This window comes from Ictidomys tridecemlineatus, chromosome 10 (genome assembly GCF_052094955.1).
Source record: "Ictidomys tridecemlineatus isolate mIctTri1 chromosome 10, mIctTri1.hap1, whole genome shotgun sequence".
Lineage (NCBI taxonomy): Eukaryota > Metazoa > Chordata > Mammalia > Rodentia > Sciuridae > Ictidomys > Ictidomys tridecemlineatus.
In genome coordinates, this window is record NC_135486.1 from 135,651,429 (window position 1) to 135,665,621 (window position 14,193).

A 14,193-nucleotide genomic window follows, 5' to 3' on the forward strand; every position below is an offset into this window, starting at 1 on the left:
CAGAGCCCTGGTCAACTTAGTGGCAGCTAAAACGCTCCCGGTCCATTTATTGGCCACATGAGGTGGTCGTCAAGGGTCTAGTTAGAAGGTTATCGTGGGAGAGTGTGATAAATGCCCAACAAGATAAAGTCAACAGGAGTGAGCAAGGTACAGGAGGTCTGTCAGGGAAGACAAGTCCCTGAAGAGCAGGCAGAGTCCACAGGCCCCCGAGTCTCAGGGTGGTTGTGGCCATCAGCACCCACAGCTGGCTCAGTGGAGCTGAGCATCCAGTTCGTACTTCTCGCAGAACTTGTCGGTGAAGGGGATACAGGTGAGGAACTCGCACCACTCACAGCGGACAGGATAGAAGTAGAAGAGGACCACCAGGCCGGCCAGCAGGCCTAGGAAGACCACCTGGAAGATGATGATCTGGCAGCGCTTGCGGTACAGGTCAAACTTGCCGAAGCTTATGTAGGGCAGGAAGGCAAAGGAGAGGAAGAGGCCGCTGATGAAGCCTGAGATGTGGGCGAAATTGTCAATCCAGGGCAGCAGCCCAAAGGCAAAGAGGAAGAGCACCACAGCCAGCAGCTTGAAGAAGGCACGCCAGGGCCGTGCCAGGATCTGCCAGCTCTGGAAGAGCTCCACAAAGAGGCAGGCCAGGATGCCAAACTGAGAGCCGGCGGGGCCTACCTGTGGGTAGTGGGGTGGCTATAAGCTGCAGGAATAAGCAGCTTGGCCTCATCTTCCTGCCCCACTCCCAAAGGCAGGAGGAACACATCCAGTGCTCAACACAGGGCGAACCCACAGGCCACAGGCACACAGGGAAGGTCCCTACCCTGGAAGGCAGCTTTACCTCTGCCCTGTATGGCAGGAAGATGGCACTGGCCAGGTTGCCAGTGACACCACTCAGCAGGTAGATGATGGCTATGCGGTGCCAGCCGGCCAGCTTCTCCAGGTCTCGCAGCACAGTCATCTGGAAGCAGATGGACACTAGGCAGTGCAAGATCCTGTGGGGAGTAGGGAACACTCAGAGAAGGTGGCTTCTTGCCACCTTCAGCCAGCCATTCTGAAGTCCCTGAGACTTCCCACCCAGCCCACAGATTCACTTGCCCAGCGTGCAGGAACAGGGACAGCCACAGGCGGTAGAACTGGTCAGGCACCTCAGGGTTGAGGAAAGGCAGGAGGCCACACACATCGTCCATGCAGTGCACCTGTGCAGAGTGGCCAGTCAGCACTCACAGTGGCTAGGGAGTAGGGGAGGGACATGCCCTGAGGCCTACCTGAGAGCAGAGTGTGGCCTCCTCGTGGAAATAACCCCTCATGAAGTCACAATACTCCCGGGAGGTGATCTCGCACCTGGAAGGTCAGGGCCCAGATTTGGAGGAGACTGCTAGGTCCAGGGACAGAGGCACCACGACCCTCCCATTGGCCTTTTCTCCTTGTTGGAGCCTTGAGTTTTGGAACTTGGTGGGGGAGAAGGCACAGCCCTGGGCCCAGACTTGTGGCAACTGCATGCTCACCTGCCCTTGGTGCCGACGCAGCAGGGTCGGCCTGTTATGACACAGTCCATGTGAGGGTGGTTGGTGTGGTTCCCGGCACTGCTTTTAGTGCAGATCTGGGTCACAAACAGGGAAGAGCCAAGTCAGCCCCACCCCAACTCTTGCTCTATACCTCATAAGGTAGAAGACAGGACTTCCTGACTTTAAACAGATCCTTACATCTGAGCCTCAGCAGGGCCATCTATCAAACTGGAATGTCATCAGGCCTTCCAAGTCTATCAGGCCCTCTTGCTCTGACTAGATGCTCAGAGAGACAGCCTTAGGTGATAGACAGATTGGGCAAAGGCCAGGGGCATGGTGTCTGAAAATGGGATGGTCCCACCCAGAGAGGCCTCTGGCATCACTGATGGGTGTGACAAGCTGACTTCCCAGCAATTCCCCCACCCCAGCTTACCGGCCACTTAGTGATGTCTTCTGGCCACTCATGGGGGTCCTCAGAGGAGGGTTCATCACACACCCTGCGTGAGCCCAGTATGTTGTCAGAACCTGCTTTGAGCCCCTGGCATTGGCACCCTCCCATCTGAGTCAACAATGGGACACCTTCACCCTTCTGGGAAAAGCAAGGACAGAAGAGGGGACAGCCAGGAAGACTGACCTGGGGTCCTGGTGGCAGACAGAGCCAAACTGCCTCTTGTGGCCAGCAAGGTCTGGGGCGCTGGGATGGACAGGCCACTTCACCCACACTGCTAGGGTGGACTGTAAGAACACAGGGTCAGCCCTGGTCAGAGCCCATTCCTTGCCAAGTTTAGTCAGCAGTGAGGGCTCGAAGCCAGAGTCACAGGCAAAGTCCCCACCACTCCACCCCTAATCATTTTAGATGCCTGATTCGGTCACATATGGAGAGATTCTGGCACTAGGAGCATAATTGCCAGCTGCTTTTTATATATTTGTTTGTTTGTGAGGTAACGGGGATCGAATACAGAGGTGCTCTACAACTGAGCCACATCCTCAGCCCTTCTTGTTATTTTGAGACAGGGTCTCAAGCTAGCCCTGAACTTGCCATTCTCCTGCATCCATTTTCCACCTAGCTGGGATTACAGGCGTACAGTACAGCACCTTGCTCCCATTAGCTTTTCAAAAACAGCCTCTGCATCCTTAATCAGGGATTGGTATAAACTATGGTACCGCCACAAAAGATGCAGGAAAACAAAACCAAAAAAAACATGAATGCTTTTTTTTAAAAAACAATATCACTTAGTGGAGAAAATTACTTTAAGATACCTGCACACAGACTAGACAGGTGCTGAAAGAGCACACCCAAACCAAGGTCAGGTCAAAGTCAAATGAACCTCCCTGGGTGAGGAACCAGGGATGGAGGAGTGCAAGGTAAACAGACATCAAAGTGGCAGGAAGGGCCTCATGTGGGCAATGCTACATGCCAAGAGCGAGGGTCAAAGGGAACTCAGTGGGGCCTGAGTCTAAAGGTAACTGCGGACACAGCATACACAAGGAGCTGTGCGGGACGCACCGAGCACTCCTCCTCTGAGGTCTGCACACAGCCAGATCGGTCATTTCGCACGCAACAGGCCGAGTGCTTCTCACGCTCACGAGCAGCACTGATGAAGCTGTGCACCTGTGGGTCCTGGCGCATGCAGGGCGAGAACTTGGCACCCAGGTGAATAAGGGCCTCCTACAGTAAGGGAGATGTGCAGTTGCAGCCCCAGGCCCCCTGCCCACCTCAGGAACTCCAGGCTTCGCCCCCAGCCACATCCTCACCGAGCTGGGACCGATCCAGAAGTTTTCTTGCTGCACATACTTGACATTTTCGTAGACACCACGGTTCCGCAGCACCTGGGAAGTCAGGAAGTGGGATTAGACCAAGTCCATAGGGCTCTCTCTTCCTGGAGAGGAGCACAGGGGGTCCAGACCCTGGCCCCCAACCATCTGGGTCCCGGGAGAGTGCCAGGGGCTCACCGAGTCCACTGTCTCATGTTGCGAGAAGCCCACGGGCGCGATGCCATAGATACACACTGCTAGAATGGTGACCAGCGAGTGCACGAAGGTAAGCCAGTAGGTGAAGAAGGGCCTGCAGGGCGGAGCATCAGCGGGCACATCCCCAAGGCAGAGCCCAGGAATCTGCATCCCAACCCCAAGACTTGCTCACAGGGCTGCAATCCCCTGACCTACCTGTGGTCGTCCATGTCCTCGATCTGGCGCTTCACATAGCTGTCAATTCGCTTGCGGTAGGTGCGGTTAGTAAGCCGGCCCACCATGCCCAGCCCATATGGCCGCTTCTCCCTGGCAAAGAGCTTGCGCACTGGCACTGCAATGCGCTGGCCCCGCCTGGGCCCTACAGCGCTCACCACCTCCTGTCGAAGCCGTACCTTGGGCTGCGGAGCTGTGCCACCCTCCTTCTGTTTCCGCCAGCCTCGCTCCAGGGGCCTGCAGGGAGCCAGCTCATTCACCTCCTGGGCTAGACCACCACCTGCTGCCATCCCTCCTGACGCAACCAGAGCTAGTCAGTCTTTATCCCGCCCTGCACAGGCCTTGGCTTTGATGAAGGGGGTGGGTGTCAAGTCCCAGTTTTAGCCTCTTACCAGTAAAGGAGCAACCTCAGGCCCCTCCCAGGATGGCAGGAAAGGACCCCAGATTCAGCAAAGGTTCTGTACCTCAGCAAAAGGTCACACTCCTCTATGCTGGAATCACCCAGCCACCATGTCTTGGGACTCCCCAAGTGGGCAGAAAATACTGGGGACATGTCTAGCCCTGGGACCCCCACCATAGTTGCCAAGCTAGGTTCCCACTGCACTAGGCAACTCACTCTAGGCAGTGAATGCTGGTGCACCATGCCCTAGGGTCCAGCTGCTCCTGACGGACAGAGGTCCCCCCCCACCATGTACCCCACCCACCAGCTGCACTCACAGCATCAAGTGGCTGCGCTCAAGCTCACTGCGGTCCAGGGCCCCACCCGTGAGGTCAGCCTGCTCTGGGGCTTTCTCCCAGTCTTTGAGTGCAGCCTCCGATGGGGACTCAAACACCTCATCCGGGTATGTGGACAGCTCCTCATGGAGGACACCTTCCTGAGCAAATACTCGAGATCAGGTTGGATACAGAGACAGAGGCCATGGGTGAGGCCTTGCGCTCTTCTTACCCGAGCAAAGAAGGATGTGTCTAACTCCTCAGGGAAATCTGCTGTGTCCTCCTCCAGGAAACTGGCAGGAGTGAAGCTTCGTCGGTGTGCCCGGCGTAAGGTGCCATCCTTAGCAGAGCGGCCCTGAGGGCAAGGAGGTGACCTTGGGACCTAATAGCCACTGGGCGCCCACCTCCACCCATGGCCCTATGCCTACCTTCACCAGTGCTGCAGCCGCCCTGAAGCTCATCTTGGCCACAGATTCACGCTTGCGCCGCCGAGGAAGCCGGTTAAAACCTGAGCGGGAGCTGGAGAAGGAGCAGAGGGAGGCAGCACCTGGTGTGACCGGAGTGTGCGGAGCGCTCAGGCCATCAGCAGTGTCATCTGCCATGCGGAAGGCCCGGCCGCGGGCCAGAGGGTCTATGATCTGGCAGAGGCAAAGACACAGTGGAGTCAGGCTAGTTTGGTGCCAGGGGCTCTCAACACACCAGAGCCACGCAAGCCCCACAGAGAGGGCGCCACTGCTACTGCTCTCACTCCTGCAGGCCCAGGGCAGCTGAATGGGTATCATCCCGACAGCCACCTAGTGGGGCCTCCTCCTCTCCCCTTCTACTGCTGGTCCCCCTGGTATGCTCGCCTATCCAGAGGCTGCCCCTGGTATAATGCCAGGGCCCTTCACCTCACCCAGGTGGCCCTTCCCAGAGCATCTTACCTGCTTCCATGGGATCACCTGACTGTTCTCCCAACCATGAGCTCAGGTAGACTGTGCCCCAGCCCCCACCAGGGAATCAGAATGAGGGAACATGGGACGATAGCCCATAGGCGTACCTTCTGCATGCCCAGCTGGCATGGCCCCACGTACAGTGGGGGTGGTGTCTCCGTGCTGGTCAGCGACACATTGTCCTGGCTAGGAAGATCCAGCTCCCGAATGACCTGGGGTTTCAGCTTCCCATAGCGCTGGCTGCAGTGACGGATGCTTTTGCGCTGCCACTTCTGGGTGCTGTCACTGTCCTTGCTCACTCCAAACCAGTCAGCTGTCCCCCTATCATGGAAGGGACTCAGCAAGGGGCAGCTACATCTCCCCCTCCTAGGCAAGGAGCCTCAGAGGCCATCCTCCTGGACAGCAAGCTCTGCCCCAGCCTTCAGGCCCTCCGGGGGCTGGATGGAAATAGTCTAATTAGGAGGACAAGTGGGTTCCATCCCCTGAGTCTAGAGAAGGAGGCTGGCCCCAGGCAGCAGCACGGGAGACCCCAGCAGATTGTCCACAGCCCTCGAACATGCAAACAACACATAGCTGGCACTGCCCTCAAGGGCCAGGAAATGCCAACATGGCAGCTCTTAAGAAGCCACACATAACATGCACACACCAGAAAACAGCAACACACCCATGACCTGCCTGAAGTACCTGAGCAGGGACCAAGAGAGGGACTGGCGCTGTGGGGGCGGCCTGCAGGCAGCCCGGGGACCTGAGAGGGGCAGAGTATGGACTCGCCCAAAGCGCACCTGTCGGCTGTGAGGGACCAGAGCATTAGGGTACGGAGACAGAGAAAGTGAGTGCTGGGCAGCAGAGAAGGGTAGTGGGGTGACAGCAGTACAGTCCCCAGGACAGGAGGACCAGAGCAGAAGAGAAAGCTGAGACAAGACAGACCCTTGCTCCTTCCCAGCCCCAATACCCAAAGGGGACCCTGTGTGCCTTCCCCTGGGGAGTGGCCAGGGCAGTACCTGCGGATGGTCTGTGTGATAGATGTCTGGCGCTGGAGCACAGGCCGCCGGGGCTCATGGTGGGGCGAAGGGACGTGGGCCGTCTCAGCTGGCATACTCACACTCCGCAGGAAAGTCTGGCACCTCAGGGGCTGAGCAACAGGGTCACAGTGAGGAGTCTGGATGGGGCATGGGCACAGCCATAGCCCTGGACACTCAGCACCTACCTGCAGGAAGCTGGGCTCCTCTGCTGGGGGTGGCATCACAGCCGGTATGTCCAGCTTCAGCCAGGGTGGCTTCTTGCGCTGCAGACTGCTTGTGCTGTCCCTGCGGCCCTCACTCATGGCTCCAGGTGGAGTGAGGCAGGCCTGGAAAGGGGAAGGTGCTCAGTAGTGAGGCTGGCAAGCCCCTGAAGATCCACTGGGCCCAGACCCGGAGAAGGCAGAAGCAGCGATATGCCAAATGGTGGTGCTCACAGCTCCGCGGCTGGAGCCCAGATAGTGCTCGGCACTGGTTATGTCCACACCTTCCTGGTTCCCCTCACAGTCCTCGGACAACCAGGTCCACAGGCAGCACTTCCAGCACCTCCAATGAGCAAAGCACTTGGAGGTGCTTGGCACATGCTGGGGGAGACACAAGACAAGACCTGCCCTATCAGAGTTTACACTTTGGAAATTATCACCCTAAAGAAGTAAGTGCCGAAGGGATGCTATGTGTGATGGGCAGAAAACAGCAATGACAGCTGCTTGGAAGGGACAGTGAGGTTCCCTGTGGCTCAGACCTTGAAGGGGATGAGGACTGAGCCTGGCAGGGCCAACCAGGCTCCCTGTGACCTGGAGCTAAGGCTAAGAGCTCCCAGTGTGCCCCTGGCCTGTCTTATCTACCCCTTGCCTTCTTTTAACAACTATGGCTTCCACTACAGAGTCAGAGGCATACTACATACAGAACATACAGAGAGTGAATCCCACCCATTACACAGAGGAATCTCTACATTCAGAGAAAGTCATGGTTTCCCAGGTGGCAGAGCAGCAGCTAGGGCACTGGGTGATTTTCTACAAACCATATTCACGCATTAATCATGATGACCACCAGGTGGCGTCATATGCCCAAAAAACAACAGTGAGGCAGCCAGAGCAGGGACTTGTTGGGGGACTGCATGCCTGACAACTCCCAACCCACCAACACAGGGGAAGACCCAGAGCATAGAGACCAGGGAACTCTATTACCCACATCATTTGTACAAAGGACAATTGCTGCAGATCTGCACCCAGGAGGGTCTGGAAAAGCCCTCTGTTATTAATACCTCCTTTATTAATCCCAAGTTCCTTAGCCTCTTCAAAGTGTGCAAACCTCAACAAGCTGCAAGTGGCTGGATGTGTGAACCGCCCACTGCTGCCTCCAGGAATGGATTCCACTTGGGAGTCTCCCCCTCAACTGTTTGAAGGAGATCCAGGGCTTCCACAGAGCTATGTCCACCATATGACACTGCATATGGCCCTGGTGGGCCCTATACTGCCTAGTAAAAAAAAGGCCTAGGGTACCAGTTGCAGCTCCTGCTGGCCCTACAGAGGCCAGGAACAGAACAGATAGCAGAAGGGAGTCTTCCTGGCTCCATCCCTCACATTCCAACCCCTTCTCCAAGTTGATCATGCACTGCTGGGCCCAGGTGGTGGCTGGGGGGGCAAAGGTAGGGGAACCCCCCTACCATGTACCCAGGGGTCCCTCCCTGTCTGACCTCAGCACCACAAGCCAGGCAGCATTTGTCTCTGCATCCCTGGGCCTGCCTATGCTGAGCCCCTGTTGGTGGATGGAGGCCATGTGTGACACAGGCCATTCTGACCAAGAAATGGGTGTGGCAAGGTCCTTCTAGGAGCTAAAGCAAGCCAGCCCTCAGCATCTGACCTGTACCACATGCCAAACCCAGATCTGGGTGCCAGGCATCAACTGGTGTCAGGTCAGCATCCTGGGGATGGATGTCTTCCTCTTCATCCCATAGCCATCTTTCATAGACAGCCTAGTAGGATCACCTGCTGGCTAAGGAGTGACTTGGGGGCCACCTCTGTGTCTTGGGCACACTACTCACAGAATCAGACACTTTCTGATGTGCTGGGAAAGCAAGCAGAGCACAGGGAGGGGCTCCTGAGCCTACAGAGGGGCCTCAGCATCCTCCCAGTCTGTCAGCCTGCTCCCAAGGCTGTGCTATGCCCATGGGGTAAGGAGCCAGACACCAGACAGGATGAAGACACCTTTGGCATTCCTGCTTAGTTCACCCAAAGGACCACTCCAGCCCTGCCACACAAAGCAACATGCCTTCAGTCTTCTTACTTGGAACACTGATGCTGCTGGTGAGACTATTATAGGGTACAGAGAGGAGCAGGGCCAAGAGTACAAACAGAGCTACTGCTGCTGCTGCTGGGAATCCCTGGGTGAGCACCAGGGACTGGTCTCTCCAAGAACCTGCCTAGGTTTGCCCAGCACCTCCAGGTGGCATCCAGCTGGCACCTACTCAATAGTGCAGGCCCCCTTTGCCACTAGATGATCCACAGGCATATCCCCAGCAAAGTCTGTCCTTGAGCTCAGTGCCTCCCATCTCAGGTGTGCATACATTCCAGGACCTGCATCCTCAGTCAGAATGCCATCCCCCAACAGGAGCCCCCCGGCCTGGTTCTTCCAGAGCTCATGCACATGAGTGCAGTCCTCTGTCCTGTCACTGCCCAGGACTCACTGGTTCTAGAGCAACCACAGGGTATACACATTGACAACTGCAGAGCAAGGCTAGCACGAAGGGGCCAGTCCCTGAGACCCAAAGAGCAGGGGATTCCTGAAGGAGATGACCCTCAGCCACCCTGGGAGGAGGAGCTGACTGTTGGGAGCAATTATGAGTGAGAAGGGCACAAGCTGTGAGGGGAGAAGAACTGGGACCACGCACAGGCAACTGGACCCCCCAGCCCTTGCTCCAGATGGGCTCACATTTGGCCCCAGGAAGCACCAAAGACCTCAGCTCACAATGGAGGCCCCAGCCCCTATCTGAATATCCAGGACAACCCCTCCTGTGCTGAGGGGAGGCAGGAAGGTGCAGGAGAATGCATGTGGTCCAGCAGGCAGGGAGAGGATACCCCCCCTGCCCCACCAAATGCTGGGTACCCCATCTGGGCCTCAAGTGTGTGGGATTCACAAGGCTTGGGGGAGAAACAGGCCCAGACCAGACTGGCCAAGGAGCAACACACTGCCCTCCCACAGTGACCCACTATCCAGGCCTCCTCCAGGCACACAGTGGGCTCTTGTTCCCAGACAGCCTCAGGGGACTCTGCTCGGCTGGGCCCTCAGTGCAGGGGGGAACCCCAGCCAGGAGGGCATAACTTCCAGAGGTCACAGCATGAATCATTCAGCAACATCAGGAACTGGCCATATGCACATGGGGGATGAAGTGGAAAGTGCGGGGAGCAGCACCAGTGGTGAAAGAGGGCCAGGAAGGGGGGGTGCCCCTTGGGCACACCAAGCAGCTTAAGACTAGAAATGAGCCTGAGAGATGAGGAAGGTCAGGTTCCAGAGACTGGTGTGGAGGGATGAAATGTGGCTGCAGCTGCCAGGGCAGAGGAAATAGGCAGGGGACATCAGAGTCCTGCTGACTAGGGTGCAAGAGTCAGGAGCCAGGTACAGTGGCACATGCCTATAATCCCAGCAACTTGGGAGGCTGAGGCAGGAAGATTGAGAGTTCAAAGCCAGCTTCAACAACTCAGCGTGGTCCTAAGCAACTTGAAGAGATCCTATCTCAAAATGAAATATAAAAAGGGCTGGGGATGTGGCTCAGTGGTTAAGTGCCCCTGGATTTAATCTCTGATACCAAAAAAAGAAGAGACAGGAGGCAGGAAGGAAGTAAAAGGGCCGGAGCCAAGCTGCTGACCCATACATTTGTCTCCATCACCAATAGCCTTGAACAAATCCATTTTGCCATCTGAGAATATGGCCATGGCAGTACCCAGCACACAGTAGGTGCTCAATAAACAGCAGCTGGATCGGCAGCAGAAAGGCTGGTTCTGAGGTGGAACAGAGAGCCAGGCAGCTGGCAGTTTGAGAGGCCCAGAGCATGTGCAATGAGGACCATGAAAAACTGGAGGACCAGACCATTCAGAGGTGCTGCATTTAGCAAGGTATGGCCGAGGCACAAGGACATTGGGGCAGGTTTGCCAGAGCCAGCATGAAGCTGTAGCCTAAGGAGTAAGCAGCAGCCTTCTCTGCACTCGGACCTGCCCTGGACACTCACAGGGCAACAGGAAGCAGAAAGCACAGCCAGCCAAGAGATGGCCCACTACCAAGGTCAGCTACAACAATAGGCCCCACCTAGGACATCCAACCAGTCGTGTCCTTAGCTCACCCAAGCCTGGACCCAAAGAAGTTGGCTCCTCCAAGATCCCCCTCAACCTCTCTCTGACCCCTAAACTGAGGCCCCTGATCCCCTTTTGAGAGAAGTGTCTACAGCTATCTGCAGCCTAGATCCCACTCCTCCTCCACTGTCACTGTGTAGCAAAGGGAAAGTCACCTGGCCTCTCTGCCTCCTCTGTAAATGGCACCATGTGGAGAACACTTGCTAGGCTCTTTGCAAACCACAAAGTGCTCTTCAATCCTTCCAGTGATCCCTCCCTTTTCTGTGGAAGAAACAAGTTTCCATTTGGAGCAGGGCAGGCCTGAGATGGAGCCAGCAGCCTTCACCATACCCTTTTCCTGTCCCTAGGAAGACACACCAGCTCCCTGCCTCCCCACATCACCTATCAGCCACCATCACCCCAGACAAGCAGCCAGACAGACAGTAACAGAATAAGGGGCTTCCTTCTATAAGCCATCTGTAGGGGCAGCCTGGTGGCACATAGGAGAAGAAGAGGCCACTCAGGGAAGGGCACTGCACCACGGCTAACCCAGCATATGTGGCCCAGGGGTCACATTCCCTGACCCACTGGAGCTGACAGGACAGACACACCTGGAGGTTAGGGTACCTGTCCACACCAACCAATCAGAAAGTGGGGACAAGGACTTGGTTGTACCAGATTCCAAGTGTGAACTGCCCCCTAAACTGGACACATCTAGTCCTCAATATAGGATTTGGCCAGATCCCAGGAGTTAAGTGAAAGCATAGCACACACTCCTGGCTGGTGGGGGAAGGGGTCCAACACACCTGGCTGGAAGGCAGATGAGCAGCCAGTCACAGTCAGAGTTTCCCAGAAGTGCCCCTAACTGACCCTACACATGTGCTCCCTCATGCCCAGGAACCCTCAGGCTCAGCAAACCCTGCTGGACCCACTGGATGCAGGCTAAGCATCTGAGTGCAGGAGCCTGGCACACCTGCCTCAAGCATGATCTTAGCTGACCCCACCAACCTGTCACAGCACGTCCACCTTACAGGAAAGGAAACTGAGCCTCAGAAGGGCCAGTCACTGCCTAAGGTCACAGAGCACCCAAAGGGAGTCCAGCACCTTGGCCAGGAGCTAGGGTGGGGGTCCCTATCTGCTTGCCCAGCTACAGACCAGCTGTGGTCTTCAGCCCCAAGATTTTGAGGGCTCTCGGGCCCTGTATGCAAACTTCTACCACCCAGAGGCACCTGGGTGGAGAAAGGAGAGAGCCACCACTAAACACAGCTGATCCAGGAACCAAGAAATGGGATCCTAGGGCAGAAAATCTATCCTGTCAGACACTGGGGAGAATAGGGATGGGCTGAGGCCCCACACACACTGGAAGTGCCTGAGCAGCAGCTGGAGTCAAAAGGATGCTGAGGGAGATCCCTGGTGGTCCACAGAGGGTAGGAAGACCTACAGATCCTGTTGGCCAAGAGGTCCTGGAAAAGGTCAGCTCCCCAGGGTGAGGACTGGCTGGTTCCCGGATGCTGGCCTCAGTGGACCTGTGCAATGGAAGCCTGTGTGGTCTGACTGGAGCCCAAGGGCCAGTGCCTTCAATCTAGGACCACAGATTCCCTTGCCCTTGCCCCATGCTCAGAATTACCCTGATGGCAGAGGCCTCAGCTTCAAGGACCCTTGGAAACCTAGTCTTCTCCCACCTCCCGGTAGGGGTAGGGGGCTGGGGCTGGCTCCACGGGGGTGGGGAGATCCGGGCCAGGGACAGCCCAGGCTTCTAACTGGGCTAAACCTGAAAAGCCAGTTTCATCCTTGAATCTCCCGGCTCCAACAGGAAGTCGGGGGGGGGGGGGGGGCTTTCCCTGCACCGAGTTAGGGCTTCCAAGCCCAGGCCCCGCCCACCCAGGCAGACATACAACCCAAGCTGCACACTAAGGAACGCCGGTCAGGACCTTTCGGGCCCAAGACAGATCTGGGTGGGGAATCCCCTGCCCATTCTCCACCCAGACCCACAAATGTGCCCCCAGCGGGGCATAGCCAGACCCCCGCGCAGCGCCCGGAGCACCCGTCCGGCTATCACCCGGACGGGAGAAGGCCAACTTCCAGGAACTCGGCAGCGGTCGGCTCAGCCCCAGCCCGCCCCTCCTGGCCACCACGAGGGGGGTGGGGGGCTGTCTTTGGAAGTAGCTCCCCGCCGGCCCTGGGGCTCCCGTTTTACAGATCGGGAGACGGCGCTGGGAAGTAGCCGGAGGGGTCGGGCCCTACCCCGAGCGCCGCAGTCCACAGCTGCTGCTGTTACTCCCTGCCCCGGGAGCGCGCCGGGACAGGGACGATCCCAAGACGTCCCGCCCTCCGAGCTGGAGTTTCGGACACCACCCGCCGGAGGTGGCGAGGAAGGGAGGCGCAGGCGGAGGCCCAGGGACTGAGTCCCCGGTCCGAACCCTTGGTACCGGCGGAGCTGGGGCCGAGACATTTCAGCCACGGGCCATTTTTGCGGTGCGCCGGGCCGCCTGCGCCGGCGCTCGGAAAACTCCGCGGAGAAAGTCGGCGGCCCAGGCGGGCACGCGTCCGAAAAAGTCCAGGCCCGGCTCGGGCCCCGCCGCCTGCCACTTACCGCCGCCGCTGGGCCGGGGTCCTCCGAGGGCGTCCGGAGGCGCCGGGAGGGCGCCCGCGCCGAGTCCCCGCTGCGCCCGCCCGCGCGCCGCTCCGGCCGCCCGCCCGGGAATGCCATGGAGCGAGGGGCGTGCGCGCCGGGGGCGGGCCGGGCCGGAGGGGCGGCCGCGCTGACTCAGGGCTCAGGAATGCGCGCCGCCCGCGGCCCGCCGGATACGCCTCCTCCGGGAAGGCCACAGGGCTGCGCTCTCCACAGAGTCCGCTTGCCGAGACACCTGTGGCCTGGGTTTGGCATCGTCTCCGCCTGTGTGGAAGAGACTGAAGGATCCAGATCCGATGGTCAGCGTCAGTCCTGGGCTCCGCGACTTCTCCCAGATTCCATTGAATCCTGAGTTTGTTCTGCCTCCACCCGTGCAGGGCGCGTGGGGGATGGAAAGGGTCCTAGGATCTCTTGAAAACGGACTGCAAACTCCCTCTAAGGCGGCACTGACAAGCCACTTATCCCAAGGTCAGAGTCCCACGTGAGCATTCACTCCCCTTGCACACATTCACTATGAAAAAACATTCCTGGCACACGCCCATAATCTCAGCTACTCAGGCCGCCGAGGCAGTAGGATGGTGAGTTCCAAACCAGTTTGGCAATTTACAGACACCCTGTCTCAAAAAACTAAGAGGGAGCTAGGGCTGTGGCTCAGTGGTAGAGCGCTTGCCTCGCATGTGTTGGGAACTGGGTTTGATCCTCAGCAGCACATAAATAAATAAAATAAAGGTCTTGTGTCCATCTACAACTAAAATCTGAAAAAAAAAAAAAATTAAGAGGATTGGGGGGGCTGGGGATGTGGCTCAAGCGGTAGCGCGCTCGCCTGGCATGCGTGCGGCCCGGGTTCGATCCTCAGCACCACATACCAACAAAGATGTTGTGTCCGCC

The 14,193-nt window shown here is 57.6% G+C and overlaps 1 protein-coding gene across 3 annotated transcripts; it reads right to left on the reverse strand.

Moving 5' to 3' along the window:
• Positions 1-11: 11 nt before the first annotated feature.
• On the reverse strand, positions 12-13,761 carry Rhbdf1 (rhomboid 5 homolog 1). Of its 3 annotated transcripts, XM_078024357.1 has the most exons (19): positions 13,267-13,761; positions 6,537-6,677; positions 6,331-6,461; positions 6,014-6,118; positions 5,437-5,650; positions 4,826-5,035; positions 4,630-4,752; positions 4,401-4,558; positions 3,666-3,920; positions 3,453-3,564; positions 3,255-3,329; positions 3,007-3,168; positions 2,134-2,234; positions 1,933-1,996; positions 1,500-1,594; positions 1,260-1,335; positions 1,090-1,190; positions 833-986; positions 12-669 (listed from the first exon to the last, which is right to left on the reverse strand). In XM_078024357.1, exons 1-19 carry the CDS (start codon positions 13,381-13,383, stop codon positions 250-252), a joined length of 2,814 nt encoding a protein of 937 aa, XP_077880483.1. In that variant the 5' UTR covers positions 13,384-13,761; the 3' UTR covers positions 12-249. The 3 variants fall into 3 exon arrangements, with proteins under 3 accessions (XP_077880483.1, XP_077880482.1, XP_021581087.1); XM_078024356.1 differs by lacking the exon at positions 6,014-6,118 and having other exon boundaries at positions 13,267-13,757; XM_021725412.3 differs by lacking the exons at positions 6,014-6,118; positions 6,331-6,461; positions 6,537-6,677; positions 13,267-13,761 and having other exon boundaries at positions 4,826-4,916; positions 5,437-5,575.
• Positions 13,762-14,193: the final 432 nt, after the last annotated feature.